Source organism: Girardinichthys multiradiatus, chromosome 14, assembly GCF_021462225.1.
Source record: "Girardinichthys multiradiatus isolate DD_20200921_A chromosome 14, DD_fGirMul_XY1, whole genome shotgun sequence".
NCBI lineage: Eukaryota > Metazoa > Chordata > Actinopteri > Cyprinodontiformes > Goodeidae > Girardinichthys > Girardinichthys multiradiatus.
The window spans coordinates 37,008,642-37,034,358 of NC_061807.1; the positions used below are offsets into that span (position 1 = coordinate 37,008,642).

A 25,717-nucleotide genomic window follows, 5' to 3' on the forward strand; every position below is an offset into this window, starting at 1 on the left:
ACAATTCTTTCAGTAAAGGCAATAACTTGCTTTAAAAAGTTTCTGTGGAGGTGTTTTTAAATTTTTATTTGAATATCAACTTTTTTTTTCTCACTGCTTCTCGAGGAAATTCTTACCAAATCATGAATTAAATCTAGGCCTGAGCCACCCAAACTGACTGTGCCTTAGAATTAGTGACATCTAATGGTGAAGTTTCCAAGTGCAACCAACTAAATATGTTTTTAAATGAATGGGTGTTTCAAAGAATGGAAATCACAATTATTCCTATTAGTATATCTCTCCATCCTTCAAGAAGTAGAAATATTGCCAGTATAACAATACACCCAGCTCACCTGTGGTAGAGAAAAGCTACATAATAAGTCTCAATGCTCTAGTTGTAGGAATTAGATCAAAGGTTTAACAAATCCCAAATCAGTGTAAAATATTGTGATGTCTGAGTAGTTCATATATTTTTGATTTTAGCCTGTTGTATTCTAACATGGTCCTAACATCAGAACAGCATTAAATACTCCCTTTCATATGATATTTAATAGGAATCTACAAAGCAGACGCTAACTTAAACGGCATTAGCTAATAGTCACCGTTAGATGCGAATGCGGGATTAGCACCAATAATTCGTCTGCATCTTGTCTGCCAATCTGTCCTTATGTGGTGACACAACATAGCACCTCAATAACTACTTACTTACATTCTTCTTTTCAAGCTTAAACCTCATGTTTTTACATCCGCTGCCCAAAATAATAGCTTACACTTCACAGACCTCGCTCCAACAAGAAATATTATGTTTTTATATTGCTCAATAAATACCTTTCAAACAATAAAAAAAATGTTCTATTAATAGACCCCCACAACATCTTTTTGTTAAAATACAATCTAGTTTTATTGATCTTTTATTGCCCCATGATATACAAAGATGAATGTACGTACAGTATACACTGGAAGAAAAGCAAGCTTTAGGAGGGGAAAACACCAGGGTAGAAAACCTATAAGGGTTTCATATACTAAACTTATTCACAGTTTGGACTAGAATACAGTACAACACAATGATATCAATAACATCCACTTCTCTCTCCTGTCATGTAGGACAAAAAAGTTCAAAGATCACTCATAAGTTAAAAGAACACCATATAATAAAATAAATAAATATAACACAGTGCAGAAGCCAAAAAGGCATTTCAGCTTGCAACAATTAGTGTGATTGATTGTCAAGTTCAGTTTTTCTAAACAATTATACAATAACCCACATAAATAAGATCAACATTTGTCATGTTGGCATTATGGGAATAACTAGGTGTATATGAAGGTATTGTACATCGTTACAGTATCTTTCACAAAAAGCTTATTTTGTTTTGAGGTCAGCTCATTTCACTATAAACACAGAAAGATTCTGTCATGAAGAAATAACAAAGATGGACTGCTGTTTAAACTATTTCCCTAAACAATAGAAAAAAAAGAAAATCCATGTTCTGTAGACTATACATCAGAGACGCTATGTCTAATCTCAGCTCCTATTGCCTTTTAAATTGGGTTGCACGCTATTTAGAGCCACGGGTCCCAGAAGATACTCCCTCCTCAGGGGGGGGGGCTGTTATGGGATGGGGGCCAAGGACACAACCAGGCAGAAGATCTCTAAGAGCACTCACAGTGCTGCAGGAGGAATGGAGGAATTGCATAGTGTAGCAGCATTTCACATGTTTTCCTACTGAGTGTGTTATTACCCTATTTGAAAGTTCCTGTGCTTCTCTGCACCACCACCCCCCACTCATATCGCTCTTGCAGCTCATTACAACGGCGCAAGATGAGAGGTCTATTTTTACAAACGAGGGGGTGAGAAACTGAAACTTAGGGTGAGCTTTGAGACACAGCCAAGAACTCAGTTTGTATTTTACTTTTAGCTGTGATTGTATGCTCAGTGAAAAGACCTGGCAAAAACGGGTTTAACATCCTTCAGGAGTTTAATTGTGCCCTAAACAGAAAAAAAATCAATTCTAACTATCTTCTACTGTAGTTTATATTCCTCATTTAAAAAAATAAAAAATATTTATGCTATCTATTACATTATAAGACATGATGACATTTGTGTGATGTTTGGAAAACAGAATGTTATGTCATGTGGCGGTCCTGGGCAGCAGGAAAGAGATTATAACCATGACAAGGGAGAGGGAGACAGGCAGCAGGAGCAGAAGTTTGACGGGGAGAGAGAGCGACGAGGGCCACAGGGACATCAGTTTAGAACCTCGGGGCAGACCTGCTGGACTCTTCTGCTTCTCAACGTTGGGCCCAGTGATGATCAGCGGCCTCACCTGTGAAACACTCTCCTGAAAGATAAAAAAAAACAAAAAAACAAAGGAAGGGGATTGTTCTGTTGTATCTGAATGTATTTGCTGCTGTTTCTTTACCCCAATAAAAGACCAAGAAGTGCTTCCTCTTTGTTTATTTCTATAATGTTCTTTTTCGTTTTTAGAGACCAACAAACGTTCACATCAAACCAATTACAAAAATGTTATTTGCAAAGACATTTCTTATAAAAGACTCAGTAAAAGCCGCAAAATGAATCACCATTACAGCAATTTTGCAACAGAACACAATTAAAAACAACTTGGACCGTAGGTTTGATAATACAATAGCTAGATTTTATTTTGGTAGCATAATTTCACACAGAGAGTGAAGAAAAATAACCAACCATTAATATGAGAAAAATGCAATGTTAGGAAGTGACTATATTTAACAAAATTACCAGTGCAACAATAAGAGACACCCCAAGAATTCATATAAAATTAATAAAACTGAAGCATTTTCAAGTTAGTTTTATGTAAGTTAATCAAAATGTCTCGGAATGTTTAATTAATAAACCATGACTTTCTGTTTCCCTGTTGAAGAAATATTCTTCAAAACAAAACCCATTTCTTTTAGCCACAAGGCTGGAACTTTGAATTAGATTATGCTGTACATGACGAACTCGAAGGGAGCGAACCTCGCCCTGGCGTCATGTAATAGCACTCTATCCGAGGGTCAACCCCAGATTTATAGGGGGAACTCTTTTGATATTTTATGCAGAAAAGAGCAGCAACATTTTCCCTCAAGGTGAGATTGGTAGCTGCTGTGTGTGTACGGTTTAGCTGTTGCACATACACAGCCAGTTTTTGCAGTATCTGGAGGGGTTACAATATTGATAATGCCAGCCTGTCCCTTCACTTTAAACTTGACTCTAATTCTTTTGCCTTTCTTTAAATGTAGGAAAACAAACTGAAGACAAACTGCAAAGAAAAGCTGAGCAAACTGCAGCTGCATTATTTGTTTTTTCTCTCAGACAGAAACGTTATGTGTCGTCGCAGGAAAGACGTTACCTTTATATTGGATGATAGAAGATTTTGTAATCTGATGTGACTAAATAGATCTAGGACTTTATAAAAAAATTAACAGGAATCTCATATTGTTTTGACTCCCATAAGACCAAATTATATGTATTATTATATAGTAATAAATATATATAATTATACATTACGTAGTTGATGTTATCGCTGAGCAGTACCTGCTTCTGCCCCTTTTTCAAGACAACTTCACCTTTCAGTATCTGACTTTTATTCTGGTTTATTTATTCTGGTTTATTATGTGTTTTCGACTGAGGAATAACAGTTTAAGGTGTGAAACTGTTGCCAAATCTCATCTGTGCTGACAGGATGGTAGAGAGGGTCTAAATGGACCCTCTTTCAGTCCAAATTTCCAACTCATTTTGCTTTCTGATAAAAAAAAAAAAACAAGATCAATGAGAACAAAGACAAAATAAGCAAAGACAAAAAGCGATAATAAAACAGATGCAAGTCAGGTTACAGATTCTAGGGGATGACATAATCAATAGGCTAGTTGTTGAATAGCTACTTGACCTACATAAACAAATATGATAAATGAACAAACAAAATGTTTAACTGGTGAATGATGAATGTAAGTGAATTCATTTTAACATGGCTAGACTGAGTTTAGAAGTAGTTATTTTGAAGGATGCATTGGCACAACGCTGACTGTCTACTGGGAAAATCCTTTTCTGGCCTATTATCACAAATCTTAATACGGAGTTGTGCTGAACTCAACTGGGTCTTCAACTGGCGCTGTTTGCTTTGGTCAGATCAAACTAATGTTCAACTTTGCAGTAACAAACACTCCAGGTTGATCTACCTATAATCAAACAATGAATATGATAGAAAAGCTCCTTGTGCACAGTGTTAAATAAGATGGAGGATCTGTTATGCTGTGGGCCTATTGTTCTTCCAGAGACCCTGGGACCTTGCGAGAGTACATGGCATCATTGACTCTGAAATACCAGGACATGTTAAATAAAAACTGGTGAGCAAGGGAACTGAAAACGGGTCATCATTGGACGAGTATCACAAACATGAGGCCAAATCAATACAGTAGAACTCACATAGCATTACCAGAAGAGAACAAGAGAGAGGACTCAGGACTCTAGACAATCTAACGAGACTATGTAAAGAAAGAATGGTAAAAGATCCATCTCTCGGTCATCCACACTTGGGAAATGTCAAAGAAGACTAAGTGCAGTCCTATTGGGAAACAAGAGGTTCTACAAAGAACAAGAGTGTTGTCAATAGTTGTGGCATTGTCTTTCTGTTAAAAAGCAACTTCTTAATCTGGAATTCTTCTTATACCCCTAAAGTGCGGAAGGTGCTGTATGTTAAACTTGATAGGAGAGTTCCACACCACCTATGGACTATTTTGTTTTAAATGACACCAACAGGCTTAATTATTTAACTTCTACCTCCAGGATGGTCTTGCTGTGTGCCCTGTCAGGACTCAGACGCAGGTTCCAGCGATGGGTCTTGTGGCTCCGCCCGCCGTCGTCCTCGCTCTCCGTGGTGTCTTGACGCGCCACTCGAGGACGCTTGCGCCTGCGCGAGCTGATTCGCTGGAGAGAACTGTGCTCCTGGAGTCTGAACCAATCAGGCTTAAGGTCAAAACACCATAAGGAAAGAAGTACAAGCCAAGCAACATGTTTGAACAAGTCCGTGAAGGCGTGTGTGCCCATCCAACCTGCAGTCTGTGTCTTCTATGTCAGCGTCTGCATCACTTTCTCCCTGAGGGTCGGATAATGCACACTCCTCCTGCAGAACAGAGAAACATTTAAATACATTACATTCAAAATGTGAGCTGTTGCTCAATTAGAAACTCAGTGAATCATGGCCATTAGCTGTCAAAAACACCATGTGGTGATGGCATGTGTCTAATCGCATGCGTTCATGTGTGACTTTTCATTGTGTCACTTCTGTTAATATGCATGAAGCAGCTGACGCCTCTTATGACCAATGAGCTCACGGCTTAAATAAATGTCATCCTATTTATATCCCAGTGGTATCGATCGTCTCTGGAACAGGTGAATGAACATCCGAAAAGGTTGAACTACTTCTGCACAGCATTTTTGTTTCAAAGGGAAGGTTTGCTATAATTACTGGGATCATTCAAACAAAAGCTCTGAAGTAGTTTGTTCAGCAGAGTTGGTTTTAACTAACTTTGTTCTGAAATGTCAGTGCAGTCAGGATCTAAAGATTTTTAACCAAGGAGCAGTTGTTCTGACTAACCCGCATCATGGTCGATTTATACAGCAGTCAATAATGATTGCTCCAAAGAGATTAGCATAGCTGACTCTAGTCCATCAGTTATATCCAAACTGCACAGCATTTCTGTTGGTATCTAAGCAAAAGAATTTGAAGAAGTTTATGTTATTTCTTGATATTTTATCTGCTTATTTTAAAAAGTCCCTCTATAATTTTTTTTTTTTTTTTTTGTCTATGGAGCATATTGAAGAGTACAGATTGAATAGCAGCTGAAATAAGGGAAATGAGTCCTTATTCAGTATTCTGAATCATGTCAGACGTCATCTTAGACACTTTCTGATTCTTTTCATTGAGTTTCATTGAGTTTTGTCATGACTACATTAATAACAAACAACACACTGTTATAATAGACAACCAGCTGCATTTATTACATAAAATAAACCTATCATTAGACAGCAGCATGATAAAGTGTTTGACCACTTTTTTTTTTCTTCCTACTACTCTCCTTGTCACGATCCGCTGCTATGTTTTAGTTTTCATCTGTGTTAATTTAGGTCATTTTATTGTTAGGCCTTTCTCATTTTATTCGTGATTGTTTTAGCTTCTGGTTTATGTACATGTTTGCATTATTATTCTGTTAGATATCCTTCCTTGTGTCTTTCTCTGCTCTCATTCTGCTCATTACTCTTCTCTCCCTCAGGTCTCTCAGCCTTCATTGGTCTCAGCTGTTCTGCATCCTCACCTGCTTGCCCTGCCTTTCTCACTCTTTCACTCTCTCCTTGTATATAAGCTGGTTGTTATTGTTTTGTACTGTTTGCCTGCCTGTCCCGTTACTACTCTGTTCCATGCCATATGCGACATGTCATTGTCTGTTTCTCTGCCTATGCTCCATGTGCTGGTCTCCTTGTAAGTTCCATTAATTATTAAAATCTTTAATCACTTCTACTATGCTCTGCATTTGGGTCCTTCCCCTAAGACACTCCTCTGGACTAGTAACCATTTAGATAACTCACAGATTTTTATTTCTTTGCTGGAAGAACACCTAAGAAAGAGTGTGGAAAGTGCAGCCTGTCAGCCATTTTCTGCCCTCATAACGATGTAGACCTTGAATTGCCCTTGACAACAATATAAGAATGGCTTTAATTTGGTTTTCCTGCTCAGGTGGTTGATGCAGGCAGTCAGGGTGCAATGTTCAATTCTTCAAGGCCTTTGAAAAAATAGACAAATTTAAATCTTCTTTAAATGCAAAATGTAAATTGCAACACAAAATGTTTTCTTTTATCAACCACGTCTTTTGTTTTCAATGTAATTTGGTAGTAATTATGACCACAAACATCCAGTGACTTTCACTACAAAGCAGACTTGGGAGCACCACTTTTTTTTTTTTTACTTGGCCGAATAAAACAAGAGACACCAATATATTGTTCTTGCTGCTGAAAACACACACACACATACACACCCACACACAAAATCTAAACAATCAACCCGACAAAATGAATTTTTTTTGTCGTTTTATAAGAAAGCAAACCTGAGTAATCTACAATGATTTACAGATTCCCTTCCTACTGAAGGACCACGCTCATTGTTTCATTAAAATATTGTCTTTAGTTTCTTTTTGAGCAGGTAAGAATGAAAAAAAATATATGTTTGCAATTTTAATTTAAAAATCTAATCAAAATGTTGAGGCCCCCCCCCCCAGTATTTTAAACTTGACATTTTCTGGACCCTTGAAGAAAAGCGTTTGCACAACCCTAATCTACACAGCCTATTTAATGGCACATGATGGGATAAAAAATTTTAATTAATTTCTGCAAATCACAGGACTGAGATGCAATTGGGCCATCTCAATGTGAATCCTGAAAAGACTGTGATGGTATGGCGTGGCTGAAGTCAACCTGTTACTCTGGACCACTAAAGTAGGCACTGCGCTGTAGAGGTTGGCTTATCAACAGCTAAGTGAGCTTCTCAGCTTGAGACATCTGGGTAACCAGGGAGTTAGAATAGGAAGTGTCTGTAGTTAGTCACATCAATCCTGCCGAGTTCCACCCCATTTCCCCTTTAATTCGACAATGCCAGCTTTACCTATGAAAGCTCACGTTTGCAGGATGTGCCACCTCATTTGGTGATTCATGAGAGGCCAGACGCAGCTCAGCAACAGACCTTCTTTGTTTGCTGAGGCTGCACATGGACCTCATTTAGACATAAGCCAAAGTTACATCTATATGTGGCCTGGATTTATACTTTGCCTAGGTTCAGATCAAACAAAACTGACTGGTCTAAAAGTGGTCTAAGCTTAGAATGAAAAATGTGTCTGAAAATCATGCAAAAATGCCAGTAAGCCCAACAGACAACTCAATGAGAGATTTGATTGATGTGTTTTATGCACATTTGGATAAGAATATATTTTTTCGGGCTGCTCAATATATCGCAAGTTTAGCATAGTTGCAGGATCTCTATATGCAATATAAATGTCAACAACCTGAAGTGCAATAAATATGAACTCATTTAATAAGTAACAAGCATTCAGGTAATGCGATATATGTGCGATTGCTGTTTAATGCAGCAGAAGACGTTTTAGAAGAGCATTAAGATGTTCTAGTAAAGTCATAAAAAATCTGCAAAACCGTCATTGCATAAATGCAGCGAGATGCAACATTTTCAATAAAACCATGTTGTTGAGATAGAAAAAAATTAAACGTATTTTTTGCCAGTAGCTTGAAAGAATACTTACTATCTGAGGTCTAGGTGTGCAATGAATCCAAAGCAGAGAGACCTTAAGACTCCTAGTTATTTATTTATTTATTGCAAGTTATATCATCATAGCGACATATGCAAACATTATTGCATGTTTTCATAAGAATATGCCGCCCTCTTTCTTATTGTGATAGTACCAATAGAAAGTAATAAAATAAATAAATATAATACATTTATTAAAAATATAAACCCTCACAATCACAATTATTGTTAAAAAATAAAAAATAAAAATCCATTATCAGATGCAATTATTTTCACAGGCACAATTATAATGCTAAACAATTTTTAAAAAGCTGTTACCTCATATTTGGAAAGATAAACACAGCATTTATTGATGAGTCTAACAGTGTAAAAACAGTTAAAACAGCAACATTAACAGTCCCAATTATACCCAAACAGTAAGGGCTTTGACTAATTAGAGTTTAGCATTATTAATGAAGGATGAATAATCATTTTCACAATGTTTTTTCTGAGTATATCACAAACATTACCCATATTGCCTATCCCTTTTGGCCAAAGTGGGTTTTTTTACAACTGGGATTTAATAGTTGCCATTTTCTTGAGGTGTGAAACATCTATGTGCGATAGGCTGACTGAACCAGTTGCTTCTCTGTCCTTCTGTGCCTCCAGACATCTGATGCTGGAGACAATTCAGGTGACTCACAAGCATCGTTTTTTACAGATAAAAGTGAGATTACCTGGTCCAGATGAGAAAATCTGCTGGTTGGAACTCATTGCTCACTAAACTACTGCTGACTGAAGTCTTGCATCAGCAGTGCACAGAGTGATACTTCACTGTCAATCTGTATTTCAAATAATGGGAAATATCAGCGTGATTTATTGCCCAGTCGATATGTTAGACTAGTTCCACTGATAGAGTAAGAAACTTCTCTCAATCAGTCATTTAGCAAACGTGGACCCTGGTCTTAGTCATGCACAGGGCTTTGCAAGTATTTTTACTGCACAGCCTATTTAGATTTGGAAACATTAAATCCATCAGTTTATTTATTGCTAATTTCTGTGACAGACTGAGACAAAAGTGTGAAGAATTCTGAAGTGGAAGGAAAACAATAGATGGTTCCTGAACTGATTTACAAATAAAAATCTGAAAGTCATGATTTGTTTCTCAATGCTTTGAAGAACCTCAGTTCTCATAGCATCTTAAAGGGTTATCCTGTATTTAGCTCAATCAACTCTGACCAAATTTCTCTCCCTGCTGAAGAAAAGCATCCCCACAGAGTAACGGGAGATACTTCCCAGATATCTGTTCATTAAAAACGTGTTATTTGGCAAAATGTGATAAAATACCAAGGGCTTTAATACTTTTTTGAAGCACTGTACATCTGTCACGCTGGAACCTTTTAGAACTCACACAGTATAATCTACAGAGCTCAGTGTATAGGATGCTTTATAACTTCCTATATTAGCTGCCTAAAAACACAGTACTGATATCAGTAAACACACACAAACACACACATACATATGTCACATATTACCTCTGTGCCATATCCCTCAGAGTACCTGGTTAACATGACTCTGTTTTTTCCACAGTGTTCACATAGCAGAGTGTCCTGACGACAGAAAAGCGAGAAGACAGCAGAGTGACTGATCCTGAAAAGGTTTCATGGAAAAGCACTCACACACACACACACACACACACACATGACAGCTGTCAGCTCTGCGCAGCTCCTGTAAAACATACTGTACAGAAACAGAAGCAGCAACAGAGACACCAAGAGGTCAGCAGGAGGCTAAAGGCGCATATTTACAGCACAACTGCAGCTAGAGAAAGCCTCCGAGCGGGCTGAGCGACCGCCACAGACACTTAAGTGGGAAGCCTGAGCACTCACCAGCGTAGGCGCGTGTGCTTCTGAATAAAGTGTACAGGGACCAGCCTCGCACAGACACACTATCTCTACCTCTTCACAACTCGCCCCCATCTGAGACAGAGACAAAGGCAGAGAGGATGAACTGTTGACTCTTTGATGCCTCTTATCCCTTTTACTGCCTGCCAGCAGCAGATTAACAAAGCTACGTGAAGGAAGTTCTAAGATATTGTTTCCCAAACTTTTCAAATTATGCATCTCCTAATGGCTCTGTGACGTAACCTTTTCCACCTACTTATATTTTCAAGAGCTAAAAAGCAGGCGCTGATTAAACTGCCTCCGCCAGACATGGAAATCATGAATGCTAAAAAACCAAGGTAATTAAGTCAAGGAAGTAATTAACATCAAATCCACTCATAAAAGACATTTCTTTGTAGATTACATAACAAAAAGGATTTACCTTACAAATTATTAAAATCTTATTCAAGTATATTAGTTTGTCATTGCAATGTTCAATAATGTGCACAATCCAACATTGACTCATTTGTTTCAGTGATAAATCCTGCATAAACATTTCATTAGAACTTGACCTAAAATGTTGAATTAACCATTATTCGTATTTGTCGTGTGTGGTGTTGAGCAGAGAACAGTGTGTGGTCTTTACTGGCAACACAGAAAAAAGGTGAAGTGATAACTTTTGTTACAAAGATCATCTATACAGGAAATGCAAGTGAGCTACAATGGAAGCAACCTGGAGAGGAAGACGGATTTCTCATCACCAGACACGGTGTGTCCACTGGAAAGACTTTTCACCCCAGTATTATGAAACAATGGGAAAACTGGATTTAAGGGAGGAAGGAAACTAAACCTGAGGAACAAGGAGGCAACGCAGTTTATTTTATAGTTTGAACAGATTGTTCTGGCACAAAGTCAGCAGCCAGACCACAGTGTCAACTGTAGCTGTTGTTTGCGATCATGTACTTATTATATGGAGACAAAAACGAGACTTCCCCAACAACTAGCTGAATTACTAATTAATTAAGTAGGGTTTATTTAGGTGATGTTGGGAGGATGGTACTGAAGCATTCCTGTCCAAATTAGAGCAACAATCGGGGTCAGACTTGGAGTTGTTTTCAAATGACAGTGTTATCACAAATAGTCATTTGCTGCTGTGGTGAAATACAGGTAGACTAGGTTTGTGACTAAGCGCTTTTAAATTACGCCATCGGGTGGCGGTTTGTTAGGTTTCCAAGGTACTGCTCACAGACAGACTTTGCTATCACAATTTTTGAACACTGTGCTATGAATTCATACCCGAGTTTGTCATGTTAAACCTAATGTCATCACTCTTTTGGCTGCTTTCTCTGCTCTTTTTTTTTTAATTTATTTTCATATTTGTGAATTTAGGCCATGAAATGGATATAACTTTGGTGAGCATCTTGGCTGAACACAACCGAAAAGGAAAAGGAGTAAACATAAGGTCGTATGACCTTTAAACATACATATTTTTTAACCATAAATATTAAATTAAATCTACCAAAATAAAATTCATGCAATTGTTTTTTCTTTTATTAATTAAATGCTAAGTTGGTTCTGTCAGTATACCAGCTTGTTAGGTTAGGTCTTTTAGCTGACTTTATCATCTCTTTTTTTTATGTAATTTAATGTCAACCAAAATCCAGGTACTCTTAAAACCAGCTTGTGCGCAGGAAAAAAAAAAAATCGAGATCTCGAGCCTTACCTCACAGTCATTATCGGATGTCTCTCCGGAGGTAAACAGGCTGTGGATGTCAGACTCCCTCCGCAGCATGACCTCTGACCGGGATCAAACACTCACATGGACCTACACGAGGAATAGGGTAAGAAACTATAACTTTTATTCGCCTTACTCAGCTATGAAAATTATGCTAATACTATTTTAACTGTAGTTAAAGGCTGCCTTTTTCTGGGTTCTCTGCATTTTTTCTTTTACAATGAGAATGGGAAAAGAACAGCATTGGTGTAGAAGTGATGCTGCCTTTACGCAGACAGCGGGGTAGTGTATCAGAGGTTTGTCATCACATCATCTCATCACAGCACCTCTCTCACATCAGCTGAGCAGGGTCCGCACTCCCGTTACGTAATAACCAAAGAGCATCAATGTTAAACGTAACCTGGGAACTTTTCACGCAAAGAAAGAACGCGAACAACTAAATAATACAACCTGAACATTCAAATATATATTTACTGAATAAATAGTGAATGTTCCAGATATGTCCCAACTATACAATATAAGAAAATAAGAGCAGAGTAGCCCATCCTACCCGAAAAACATCCTAGGACACAGAATAAACCCATGAAAGGTCGGATGAGTTTTATGATTAGAGAGCGAGCCTGTGCACGCGGTAATGGGTGTCATTGTCGCGCGGGGAAGCAATGAGCTCGCGCTGGTCGCCTGGGTTTGACATTGTGGCAAATCCCCTGCGTGATGACAGCGAGAGCAGCTACAGAGGCGCTCACTCACAGTACACCAAAAGGACGCTGAAGCGCCAGCTAGAGGTTGGTGCGACTTCCGTTCAGCGGGGCTTTCAAAATAAATGCAACGTCCTGACATTAAAACCAGCTGAAAATAATGAGACAGGTACTTCTTCACCTCTCACAGTGTAATGCATTTTTAACGTATTCTTTTGTAACTAAAGTATTGCCCCCCTCAAAAAAATAATATTAATCTAATCACAAGTGTATTGTTGCAGGCCAGTAATTCACATAATTTGACCTTATAATCATCTTCATTTCACATAATTTCGCTGAAGAAACGTTTATTTATATAAGTGTTTTATTTTAGTAATAGTTAAAATGATATTTATTATATCTCCCTGTCACTTTGATTACCTAGCGATAAATATTTCACTTTTTTTTATACATAAATCAGATCTCTTAAGCCCCAGAAAGGCCATAGGAAATAAAATGACAGTTCTGAGAGATCTCGCAGAACTGCACGCTAAGTAAGGTCCTTTTTATATTTTATCCCTATATGTAATAAATAGAACAATAAAACTGTAAAAACATGTCCCTTTGAAATAATATTAAAGACATATTTGCCACCCCAAATGGCCTCATTCGTGTTACATGACAAAAGAAAATTATGCTTTTACTGTGAAAAAATGCATTGGTTGCAAGTTTTGGCTGGGTAAAGAAGTCGGTGAGATGTCTAACTTGATTAGCAGTCTATGTAAAAATAGTCAACATGAAAATGTACAATAATTATTTAAGTGATTTCATAATTTTACGAGACACATGGCAGACATGTAGACATAATTCTATATTTTTGATTAAAATTTCATCGGTGTCGCCATGGATGTTACATTATCAGTATGGTGAAAAACAAAACGATAGCTTATTTTAGATTTCAATCATGTTATTCTCACTTGTTACCTAACATATTTACACAGCAATGTAGTCTACAAAGATCATATCATGACAGATTATTAAAAAATGTAAAATACAGTTTAAAAGGTTTAAAATTTGCTTTTAAATAACTTAAATGTTTGACATAATTCAAAATGACATGACTAAAATGTTCTATTAAAAACAAGTAAGTAGTTGTTTGATAAAAGATTTTAAAACGGGTGAATCGTATTGCTAGGAATGATTGAGCTGGTTTAAATAAAATGTTAGCCATAAATAATGTAAACCAACTGTTAAAATAAAAAATTCACAAATTAAGAGCTTAATATCCTTTAGCGATGCTATTGTGTCACTGGTGTTACATCCGAGTGATTTAAATGATTCAACATAATGAAATATTTTTGGGAAAAACTTTTGTTTATGGATTCTTTAGTGTAAAAAAACAGTTGATAGGACAACATTTGTATCAGAACGTTTTCTACAAAAATTTGATTATTTGTATTTGTATTTGTAATTCTGATAAAGAGTTCTGATTCTGATTATTTTTAGGTTCTAAAAGAAAATCATACAATTCATGCAATACAATGTAAACATCAAGAATTTGATTTTAAAAATTACAAAAAAGATAAAACTCTTATTATCCTTGTTCCACTTCTTTACCTTAAATATTGCTTAGATCATCTGTAAAAATGACATATACCAAGCTCATCACTTATTTATTAAATTTTTTTTTAAATGTACATAACTAAATATGAATTTTGTGAATTCATAAAGCTAACAAGTTAATTAATTTTATTAAAGAACTTTTGTTTATGGGCTGCACGGTGTTGCAGTGGGTAGCACTTAAGCCATGCAGCAAGAAGGTCCTGGGTTCGACTCCCTGCCGGGAGTTTGCTTGTTTGTTTGTTTGTTTTGATTCATTTTTCTTGACACGCCTTAATGTTTCAGATCGTCAACCAAATATGGGTATCAGAGAGATGTAACCTAAATAAATGCAATGAGGTATTATTTTATTTATTAAGCCTTAGTACTTGATATAGAGCCCCTTCCACACATCTTGGCGCCCCTTAAGGAGGAAGTGTAAAATAATAATGTAACTGATCTTTCATTTTAGTACCATAATCTCACAATGAGGAAATTGGAAAAACCCAACCTTTAATTTGAACGGGAAAAAGATATCTTGACTCATAATTGTTTTAACAAAATCACCAGTCCCTCAATTATAGGCTATGTTTTATATTTTAGATTGCTTAAAGTAGATGCCCCTTGCTGTGATGACAGAAATATTAATCTTTGGCCGTCTCCCAATGAACCTCTGGGAAGTTCTTTCAAGACTGTTTGGAAAACCATTTCAGGTGACCACCTCATGAAGCTCATGGAGAGAAAGCAGATGATATCATCAAACCAAACAAGTTGCATCTGATGACTGATATGGAGACTTGGTGACTCCAAGATGCCACTTTTTAAAGCAAGTTTCTAAAAGTTATTTTTGGAGATTGTTTTCACCCCCATCACATCCGGCTTGCTGTGCTTGGTGGAAAGATAAACCTGAGTTGTTGTCAAGCCTGACAGGCCTGACAGAGGTAAGCTACATTGTAGCCACAGGTGGAGCAGACTGACAGAAGTGAAGCTACCATGCAATCAGCGGCACCAAGCTTTCTGACCACCATCAGCAGGCAAGGCGGGTGAAGTCTTGCCTAAGGACGCAACGACAGAGACGGACGGGGCAGGGGTTAAAACCGGGAACCCACCATTTAAACCTGCCACTGTTGCCCCTAATCGATTGAAGGTGGCCTTTGTGTTGTGTCATATTTATTCCACAGAAAAACAGAAAGATGTGGATTACCAATTAAACAACCCTTTACCAGGACTGCCAATAAGAGTGGAAAGTTCTGTGCCTTCAAATTCTAAGCAAATTCTGAAAGGTGTATCTTTCAAATAGACAGGGTTAAAATGTAACATCTGATGCAAGGCCTTTGCAAAAGGGTTAAAAAAGCTTGAAATGTTACATTTCCTCCACTTTTGCTATGGATAACATTTTAAAAGTGGTTCTGTGAGCCCTTAAATAATCTCCTCCAAAGAAAGGCGCATACCTACTGGACAAAGAATTGCAGGTCACCACTGCTGTCAACATTTCATTGTTGCATTGAATATGTGCTGCGAGGCAATGTGGTACACTGGTATGTTATTGTCTTTGAGAAAAATGAGACATTTACTTGCCTAGAGTAAAATGGTGCACAGTCACAGTGAGTGTTGAGTCGTGTGAGCGTGTCTCGCCATCAAATTGTTCACTGTGGAGACACATAAAGCTTTTAAGGTGAATGACTTTTTAACTATATTGGCATCATAACAAAAAAATTAAGACTAATGCATGGGTTTCAGAAAACTAAACCTCTTAGATTTAATGTGCTGTAAGAGCGTCCCACTACAAGCTGACCTTTCTAACTAAATCAAAGCTCAGTTTCCTGGTCCTAACTTAAAAAAAACCTCTCAAATGTGGAGCAATTACATGTCATTTTTGCCCTGATCTCTATCTTGGAGCTGTTAGAGTCGACCTATAGTCAGTCCAGTAGCCGTGGTGGGACCCACAGAGGAGCAGCAGAAAAGAAAGAAAGAGTTGCATGCATTTATTTACACAGCTACTGACACACACACACACACAGAAACAGAGACAAGAAACATCCCTGGCTGCTCACATCCCAAAATTGTCTGTCTGATCCCAAAGAAAACGTGTCCCTTTTGGCAAGTGTACCACATCATCACCAAATCCCTGCAGCTACACTTATCGGGAGCTAACTGAAGCCTGGCCAAAACAAGTTTGCTGTTTATTTGGGAGTAAAGTTATTTTAAACTGTCTTTGGGAGGCTGAAGAAGTGAAACTCTGAACACTCCCAAGACAAACAGTGACTATGTATACTTGGCAGCAGACTTTAAAATGCTCTGTTGATAAATAAATGCTTAAACGATATTAAGCCTTTCAAATAGAGCTCATTTTGGCTGGATTCTCCCATGAGTCCTGCTGCCGCCTGTAGACAGCAGGACCAGTGAGTGAGATAAAGTGTAATCAGGGGAGGCCTAATGGCCGAGGGAGGGATCCTCATTAAAGCTGCTTGTGGAACATGCAGACGACCTCTGAGGACACACAACATACTGTGTGTTTTAGAGCGCTTTCAGCATGGATGTATGGCATCTTAAAGTATTTTCACAACTGGTCTCATCTACTGCAGTAAGGCGGCAAAATATTTTATCGGTGTCAGTGCGAATTTATAACATTTGAAATGTAATACCCAAAAACCTATTGATGTCTAACAGTTTTGTGCAATACCAATATTGTGCACACTGATAATATATTTGCAACATACTGCGTAGCCCTGGACCTTCGTCTTTTGCACCCAGAAACAGGTTTTCCTCCAGGATGCCATGTCTGCTCCATCCAACACATTCCCTGTCCCCACTGGAAAAAAAAAAGCATCCCCAGAGCATGGTGCTGCCACCACCATGGCCTTTTGCAGGTTGGCCAAACCGTTCAGTTTTGGTCTTCTGACCAGAGCACCTCTTTCCTCTGTGTTTGCTGTGTCCCTTGCATCGTGTTCTTTCAATACAGTTAGTTAGAACTGACAAGGAAATGGCTTTGCGTTGTTTGTAGCCAAATTGTTTTCAACAGAATACTTTCAGCATTTTTGGAGCAACCCTGCACATAAAAAGTTCACCTTTCTTCTTAAAAAATATGTAACAACAATATGTCTTCATAAAACTGTCAGAGGAAACAGGTTAAACCAAGATGTGCACTTCTGTGTGTGTCAACTAAAGAGGATGGAAGTAACAGATCCAAAGAAGGAGATAAAGTGGCTTGTATATACACCATGATACCAACACAAACAGGAGATTCAGCCTCGATAAGGAAATTAAGGAAAAGGGCGCAGCTCAAATAAACCTTATCTGATGAACGGGTGCATCCCTCTCCCTCGTTCACCAACTGAAACTCTCACTGGCCGTCACTTTTGGAAAGACACAGAGAGATGAAAGTCAGAGGGCAGCTGCCGAGGCATTTGAATGTTCTGGAAGAGCTGCAAGAAAGGCATTCTGTGAATTTTCTCATCAGAGTCAGAACCAGAACTTAAACACAGCCCATCAGGGCTCACAAGAGCACGGTGCTTCAAATCTGAGGGAAAAAAACGACAACCGAGGCAATTACAGGTTACGGTGGAGTGAAAAACGGCCAGAGGTGACTCAGAAAATTGGATTTTGGGCGTGGGAGTTGTGCGCTCCTGTGGTGGACAAGTGAGGCAAAGCATCCGCAGATGTTCAGATGGAGATTTAGTGTCGGTGAGGTGGTGTCTGACTGCACAGTGAGCAGAGAAATAAGGAAAGTGAAGAGTTTTGTTTCTATGAGGATCGTAAGGTATGAAATAAATATGGTCTGATAGAACTTAAAAGAGCCTTGTTTATTTCCAGGATGCGGTAGAGGTATGCTTTTTGGAGTAAGAAGAAAAAATTACTTCTTTGTTTTTTTTTTTTAACACATTTATTACTTTAAAAAAATCAATGAAGGAATCAGATCAAATCGAGGACCTGACCTGGAATTTTGACCAGTCCTGGGACACGATCATTAAACCGGCTGCGCGCCTTTGTCTCAGCACTTTGGATTTCTCTGATCTCTGGGATGAGGACGACAGCGAAGAGGACGAGGAACTCCTTACATCCCCACCAAGTCAACACCTGTCCTTGGCACCTCCTCCACCACCTCTTCCTCCACCTCCACCTCCTCCTCTTGCATCACCTTTGTCTTTTTCCTCTAAAGGTAAAGTGATTAAAGGTCACACCTTGAAGCTTCACTGGAGGGAACTCCAGAACCTGGCCCCGCTTCCCAGGATGACTCGCTTTGGGAAACAGACTATATGGGCCGGACTGGAGCCAGTGCAATTGGACACAAACCGCCTGGAGTACTTGTTTGAGTCTAAGGCCACCAGCACCAGTTTTACTGTGGTTTCTGGGCGGCAGGTGAGAATGATAAGAAATGATACCCTCTTTTACAAAACCCTTCAGGCCAAGACTTTAATGCCTTCTGTCAATTTAAAAGGACAAGGCAGCAAGGGGTGTTAAGGTCATTCATGTACAGTCCCAAAACAGCCAACTTAGTAAGTATAATGTATACAATTTGAGGGTTTGATGTAGCAATGATAGACCATCTGCGAATACTGGACGGGTCAAAGTGAAGTTCACCAAGACAGAACATATCAATAGACTTTAGCCAAGGGTGACTTTTTGGCAGCAATGATGCTTGAACACAGAACAAAACTGAGTCACACCTAACCGGTGTGTTTTACCCTTTATAACTGGGGATTCCTGACACACGTTTTATGCTTATGACTGAATGTTTGGTATTTTTCATTACTTTAACTGAATAAATAGGAATAAATTGCAGTCAATTAGAAAAATTGTTGAAAAGTTTATTTATTTCAGTAACTCAATTCATGGAGTAAAACACATTTTATAGAATCCGGCATTACGGATTAGAATATGACATCAAGGTCAAGTTTATTTGTTTAGCACATTTCCAACAACTAATGCTGCACAAAGTGCTTTACAAGCTAAAATGTAATGAAAATAAATGAAATGCACATTAAGGATGCCACAGAAATATGAAAAAAAAGAAAAAACAATACAATAAGACAATTAAAATAACTTAAACAACAGCGACTAAAGCTGTTAAAATGAATATTTTTAGGTCAACATGTGCTAAAAGCCAGTCCATAAAAATGTGTCTGCAGTAGAGTCTGGGACCTGTCACAGAGAAGGCTCCAGATTTGAGTTCAGACGTTGGAGTGGATGATATCCATTTTGAACTGGACCTCATGGTTCTTGCAGGAGCATGAATCAATAGGAGCTCAGATAAGTAAAAAGGGGCTCTGCCATTTAGTGATTTAAAAACAAACAGTAAAAGTGGATCCTGTAAGTAGCAGGAAGCCAGCGTGGAGAGGCCAACACTGGGATTATAGGCTCCTTCCATTTCGTACCAGTCGGCAGACAAGCAACTGCATTTTGGACCAACTAGAGACGATGCGTAGAGGACCAGTTTGAAGTATAGAGATGTGCAGTAATCAGACAAATAAAAAAACGTTCCAACAGAAATGTGGGCTTAATAAAAAGTATGTTTAATTCCTACTTAAAAGTTGTTAGTACATTTGATCTGAAAAAGGTTTAGCATATTCTATTGAATATGTCTTTGTAACAGACATCTAGTAACAAATTGTTAACAGATAAAGTTGATTGTTTCCTACATTATGTCTGCTTGGTTATGTTGACACTGGAACATTTGGGAACCCTTTGGATGGCTGAATGATTCACTGATCACAGTTACAGTGAAACATTCCTTTGAAAATGGTGAGGCATTGAACTAAACATTACTGAAAACGCAGCCAAAGTCCAAGGAAAGATTTTGAAAGTTCCTCAGAAAACATGAGTACTCCCTCAATACTGCTTTAAAGCGTTACATGGAGGTCTTGCTAATTAAAAAGTAAAATGTGAAAAAATAATGGATGAATTAAGACTTTTGTATACTAATTTAGAATCAATTGGTCAGTGAAAATATCTCTTTATCTTCTTTATTTAGTCAACCTAGGTCAGCTTAGTAAAAATCATATCAAAATGGAACATAAGTTGTAATTACAATCATCTTTAACCATTTCTTTTTCTTTTGGATTCAATTCAACAAGCTCTATAATCTTGTATTACATTTTTTCTCCAAGAGTCATTGTTTTAGGGATTTAATGAATAATTTTCATTTCATTACACAACAATAGTAATTCATGCTTTAAAGATTCATAAACAGTGATGGGTTTTTTTTCAGGAAATTTTTAACACAAAGCATAGCCAATGAAAGAACATGGTATTTTGTCATAACAGCCTGATAACCCTGGTGCCCTTCCACAGAAGCAGTCATCTGTCTCAGTGCTGGGCATGAAGCGCAGTAACATCATAACAATTGCCCTGAGCAGCCTGCCTCCTCCTCGCCTCCTCCCCCCTGCTATCTACAGCATGGACAGCAGTGTGCTGGACAGAGAGGACATTCAGGTACAGAAAATACGCCATTGACCTTCTGTATTTATTAACCTTTAAGCTGTTGTTCTGATAGGGCATTTAAATTGCTATTTCCAGCATAACAGGAGAATGTTGCAAGACACGTGTTTGAGTTGAATCTATTTTCACATTTCCTCTAAACCAGCGACTTCAAGCTCTGATCCCGACAGAGGAAGAGCTTTGTCTGATCAACGAAGCCAAGGCCCAGAAGCCTCACTCTCCCCTGGCCCAGGCTGAACTGTGCCTGCTCACTCTGGGAGAAATCCCTCACCTGAGTACAAGACTTCAGCTCTGGACCTTCGCTCTGGACTATGACTCCTTAGAGAAGGTAGATGAAAACACTGATGCCTGCCATGATTATGTCACCTTGACTGATGAAAACATACCACTGCTGTTTATTCTCTCTTCCAAAGACAGAAGACAAAATATATATATATATATATATATATATATATATATATATATATATTGGCTCACCTACATTGCAGAGAAAAAAAAAATACCCTTAAAGTTTCTTTTCATACTTCAACCACAACGTGTTTTATATACAGACGAACAAAAAAGCTCATAACTGTACAGTTAAAGAAAAGACAATCCATGGTTCCTTTAGGAAGAAGAGTCATTCATATGTATTTAACCCCTTTTATTCTGTTACCTTTAAATAAAATCCAGTAAAAACATTTGCCTACGGAAGTAATTTAATGGATAATAGAGATAGCACTCAACAGATATATCCTTGATGGTAAAGGGGCAAGAAGAGACCCAGTTATAAAAATCCATAAGAAGTTCAATTTGCTGTTAGCAACAACCTGCAAAGAGCAAACAGAAAAACACAGGAACCAAATCATCATGTGTGGTGGAAAACTAACACTGCACCTCATCTTGAACATCCTCACTGTGAAACATGGTGGTGGCCGCGTCATTCTGTGTAGATGCTTTTCTTCAGCAGGGACAGACAAGCCGGTCAGAGCTATTGGGAAGGTGAATGGAGCTACATGCAGGAGAGGACTTTAAGAAAACATATTAGATATTAAAAGGGCAGAGGTTCACCTTCTAACAGGGCAATGACTCTAGGCATACAACCAGAGCTGGATTAGAATATCTTAGATCGGACCCTATCCATGCAATAGAATGGTCCAGTCAAAGTCCACACCTAAATCTAACTGAGAATCTGTGGGAACACTTAAAAATTGAGGTTCTCCGTCCAATTTGACTGAGCTGGAGCTTTCTTGCTTATAAGAATAGGCAAAGTTTCAGTTTGTAGTACAAAGCTGTTAGAGACATATCCCAAAACATTGCAGCTGTAGTTCCAGTGAAAGGTTGTTCTGCTGGTCGTATGTTTAAGGACATTGACCTGCTGGAATGTGAACCCCCATCCCAGTCACAAATCCTCTTTAGCTATTAACCAGTTCCTGAAGCATTGGTGTTTATTTAGCTCCATCCATCTTCTCATCATTAATGACCAGTTTCCTTTTCTCTGCTGAAGAAAAAGATCCCGACATCATAATGCAGCCACCTGATACCTGCCATGTATCACATTATGGGTGGTGTGTTCAAGGGGATGTGCAGTGTTAGTTTTCTCCCGTGCATACTATAGCATTTTGGATGTGGTCCAAAATGTTACATTTTGGTCTCATCGGACCAAATCATTTTCTTCCCTATCTTTGCTGTTGGGACAATTTGGTGCACAACTGCTAAAGTCAGGGGAACTTACAAATGCTTGCACCGCTTTCATTTGAGAAACTATTTAAAAACTACGTGTCCTTTTCTTAGCAGTTCTCAATGAGGAACCGTTCTGTGTTGGTCAATCATATTAAATCCTTGATTGTAAGGTAACAAAAACTACTTCAGTAAGACGCAGTATGCTTTCTAATTCACACAATCTCCTGTATATGTGTTTTTATTCATTTTATAGGAAATTGCTGAGCCTCTTTTTCACCTAAAGCTGGCCATGGAACAGCTGGCAGCCAGCCAGACCTTCAGGTGTATTCTAGCGACCGTGTTAGCCATCGGTAACTTTCTCAACGGCTGTAAGGTGAGGGAGTAAAACTGTTAGTTTCATTTTTAACACCCTTTGTTTAATTTTATAAATGTTTGACAAGAGATTTCAACTCCTCAAGGCACGTGGTTTTGAACTGAGTTACCTGGGAAAGCTGTCTCAGGTGAGGGACACGCATACCCGCCAGCCTCTGCTGCACCACGTCTGCGTGCTCCTGCTGCAGCTCTACCCACAATCCTCTGACCTTTACTCTGACATCACTGCCGTTACTAAAGCTGGCAAGGTTTGCATTTTGAAAAATAAGGACAAAAAAAGGGTATTACTTAAACAAAATCACATTTGATACTCAAACATTTACCCCATCTCAGTGTGACTACTCTCAGGTCCAGTCCAACTTAGTTCAGCTAGAGGCCACGTGCAAAGCATCATGGGAGCAGTTGAAGGTTCTGGCAAGGACTGAGGAAAAGAGGAAAGGAGGAAAAGGTGGAAAAGGAGAAAAAGGGAAAGGTAAAGATGACGTGGAGTTGTTTGCTCCAGAGGGTTCAATCCGTCACAGGCTCCCCAAAATCCTGAAAGAGTGCGAGGAGAGGCTGAAGGTCCTGAGAGCAGTCCATCGTCGAGTTATTAACAGGCACGATGCAGATGTTTAACACAAACCAAATAGTGAAAGTCTTCGCCTATGAGTTACAGCTTATCATTTTTCCTGACACCTTTTGGCTGTTTAAGGTTCCACTCATTCCTCCTCTTCCTGGGTTACTCTCGAACCATGGTGCGAGACACCAGAGCAGAGGACTTCTGCAGAACCATCAGCAACTTCTCGTTGGAGTACAGGTCCACAAGGCAGGCCGTCCTCCTGCAGAGGGAGCGTGAGCAGCAGAAGAGTGGAGCCAAAAGCCCAGGCCCCAGCACACCTGTGGGCAGGAGGAAATGTCAGCAACCTCCAGCATCACAGGTGGCTTTTTCAAACGCTTCCACACCAAACCGTTTTACACATTTAGTTGTTAAGTTTGGTTAGACAGGTATAAGCCGTTAATATCTTATCTGCAGTAAAAAAAAAACTCTCTTGGCGTCTTCATTATGTATAAGCTGGTCCCAAAACTTAAAGCTAACTGCTAGTCCCAGAAGGCCTTTAAATGTCTTAAAACAACTAATCTCACAAACGTCACATTTTTTTGTAACTGTCATCTTGTTTGCCTTAGGTAGTTATTTACACAAGAGCAGATGAAAATTTACATGGGAAAGAGAGGTTGGTGGTGGTGCATCACTAATAATCTTCCTGTGTGAAACGTTACTGAGAACAGAACTAGTACAGCTTTCCCCATCAAAACAACTTTATAATACTAATGGTTCAAATCCAACAAATGACAGGGAAATAATTAATTCAGACATGCCTGCCCTTGTGTAAAAAGGGTAAAACGGTATAAAGAAAAATGTTATACAAAGATTTAGGGGAATGCTGTTTTACTGATATTTACACCACCCAATGTTCTCAGTACATGTTTCACAAAGAAATAATATAGGTGGTGCAACGTCTCCTACCTCCATATCCCATGTAAATAATCATTGGCTTGTTTGTAAAAATCTGTGGAATGAAAACATGACAGCTTAAAGTGGAACTAAACCCTATGTAAAAGAATAACTCTGTCCCCAATGTGTCTGAGTGAGATGGTTTTATGCCCAAACACGGGGGGTTGTAACATAAGCATGTACCAAGCTGTACCGTCTGAACCAATAGGAAAATTCAATTGCAGTAACCACCATTCAACCCAAAGAGGGAAGCACTAAAACAGTTTTAGGACAAATATTTCAGAATTAAACAAGTTTACATGAAATTCAAAAAAAAAAGCACAGTAACAAAGATAGCGCACTTAAGGCCCTGTTTATATAGTTTATCTGCAAAAAAAATTTGATTTGGGGTTTAGTTCCTCTTTAAAGGTTTATCTAATCCAATTCATAAAAAGCTTTATGAAATTTTTTAAATTGATGTTTTATTTTAAGACAACAGAAGTCTCCTTTATTTGTGGCCCTTCATCGCCTGGTCACGGTGCCTAGAGAGTTCTCTACAGCATGTAAGGTTTTTAGCCCCAACCCCATCCCATTGTTTTATATATTTATTAATTTTATATCAGAGGTCAAATGTCATATTTTAGAAGGCTCAAGTGATCTTTACAGAGATCCGAACTACGATCAGTGGAAGCGGGTTGCTTTAAATTTCAGTTCTTTATGATTGTTTATTTCCATAACTCATCAAAAATACAAGAAATAAACTGATTTGGTTATGTGCGTTGGTATGAAATGTTTTCTTTCAGGTACAAAAGAGAAATACAAAGGGATAAAATGGCAACAAATGACCCAGGGGCAAATTGACCCAGAGCCATATTAACGGCTGAAGATCTTTTAACAGAACCTAATTTAAAATTATCCTGAACCATCCTTATGAGATCACAGTAAACCCCTTTTGATCCACCATGCAGGAAAGCGATGAACATTGTCGGCTGGAGGAGGTGCTGAGAACACCAGAGACCATTACAAGAATGAATGCAACTTTACCACGAAACCGCAGAAGGATGGCTGACTTCCAAGGTATGCTTGTTATGCTTTCTTGATCAGTTTCTCTCCTTAATTTTATGAGATTATAAAATTTGTGTCATAATGAGTGCTCATATGTTTCACTTTCAGGTTCATTTTCAAGAAAACTGAAGTTGTGACCTTGCTGATGTTCTCTTTTAGTCCCTGGAGAAAGTTATTTAAGATGTTGCATTGTCACTCAGGGGTAGACCAGGGTTGGTTGTCACATAACCTGTCACTGCAACACCAGAGAAATTCTGGTAATCTGTCACTGAATAGTCAGTGCATTTTGCAGTAAACCTTTGTGGAACACACTTAAAACTTTGAGTTGAGGATTAATTTTGTAATTTGCATGGGCCACACTAATGTTCCTGTTGTTTTTTAGGCTACAAAATTGTTAATAAAAAATCGGACGTTTATTAAAAAGCTGATGCTAACTGTTTTGATATCAATCAGTTTTTCACCATCAACAGTTAAATCAAGATGTTTGCATAGTCTGTATTAAAAGACACAAAATCTGACTGAAGTTTTTCTGT

General features: G+C 38.4%; 2 protein-coding genes across 5 annotated transcripts; one reads left to right on the top strand and one right to left on the bottom strand.

Annotated features, from left to right (window-relative positions):
* On the bottom strand, positions 1-12,485 carry si:ch211-63p21.1. Of its 3 annotated transcripts, XM_047386666.1 has the most exons (7): positions 12,451-12,485; positions 11,889-11,990; positions 10,172-10,261; positions 9,818-9,892; positions 5,047-5,117; positions 4,775-4,946; positions 2-2,318 (listed from the first exon to the last, which is right to left on the bottom strand). In XM_047386666.1, exons 2-7 carry the CDS (start codon positions 11,955-11,957, stop codon positions 2,109-2,111), a joined length of 687 nt encoding a protein of 228 aa, XP_047242622.1. In that variant the 5' UTR covers positions 11,958-11,990; positions 12,451-12,485; the 3' UTR covers positions 2-2,108. The 3 variants fall into 3 exon arrangements, with proteins under 3 accessions (XP_047242623.1, XP_047242622.1, XP_047242624.1); XM_047386667.1 differs by lacking the exon at positions 9,818-9,892 and having other exon boundaries at positions 1-2,318; XM_047386668.1 differs by lacking the exon at positions 10,172-10,261 and having other exon boundaries at positions 12,451-12,481.
* Positions 11,885-25,708, top strand: si:ch211-63p21.2 (FH1/FH2 domain-containing protein 1). 2 transcript variants are annotated; one of them, XM_047386665.1, is made up of 9 exons: positions 11,885-12,006; positions 20,468-20,608; positions 20,760-20,942; positions 22,530-22,649; positions 22,735-22,896; positions 22,982-23,244; positions 23,340-23,565; positions 25,088-25,196; positions 25,293-25,708. In XM_047386665.1, the coding sequence occupies exons 1-9, from the start codon at positions 11,935-11,937 to the stop codon at positions 25,319-25,321; spliced, it is 1,305 nt and encodes a 434-aa protein (XP_047242621.1). In that variant the 5' UTR covers positions 11,885-11,934; the 3' UTR covers positions 25,322-25,708. The 2 variants fall into 2 exon arrangements, with proteins under 2 accessions (XP_047242621.1, XP_047242620.1); XM_047386664.1 differs by lacking the exon at positions 11,885-12,006 and adding an exon at positions 17,568-18,535.
* The last annotated feature ends 9 nt before the right edge of the window (positions 25,709-25,717 follow it).

What these genes read in the sequence shown, in the direction of transcription:
- si:ch211-63p21.2 (XM_047386664.1), top strand. Translation starts at nt 18,080, where the DNA reads ATGAAGGAATCAGATCAAATCGAGGACCTGACCTGGAATTTTGACCAG. An exon ending in TGGACAGAGAGGACATTCAG is followed by an intron (nt 20,609 to 20,759) that starts GTACAGAAAATA and finishes CCTCTAAACCAG; the next exon opens with CGACTTCAAGCTCTGATCCC. An exon ending in CATCGTCGAGTTATTAACAG is followed by an intron (nt 23,245 to 23,339) that starts GCACGATGCAGA and finishes TGGCTGTTTAAG; the next exon opens with GTTCCACTCATTCCTCCTCT.
- si:ch211-63p21.1 (XM_047386666.1), bottom strand. Translation starts at nt 11,957, where the DNA reads ATGCTGCGGAGGGAGTCTGACATCCACAGCCTGTTTACCTCCGGAGAG. An exon ending in ATAGAAGACACAGACTGCAG is followed by an intron (nt 4,947 to 5,046) that starts GTTGGATGGGCA and finishes TGATTGGTTCAG; the next exon opens with ACTCCAGGAGCACAGTTCTC. An exon ending in ACAGCAAGACCATCCTGGAG is followed by an intron (nt 2,319 to 4,774) that starts GTAGAAGTTAAA and finishes TTTATCTTTCAG; the next exon opens with GAGAGTGTTTCACAGGTGAG.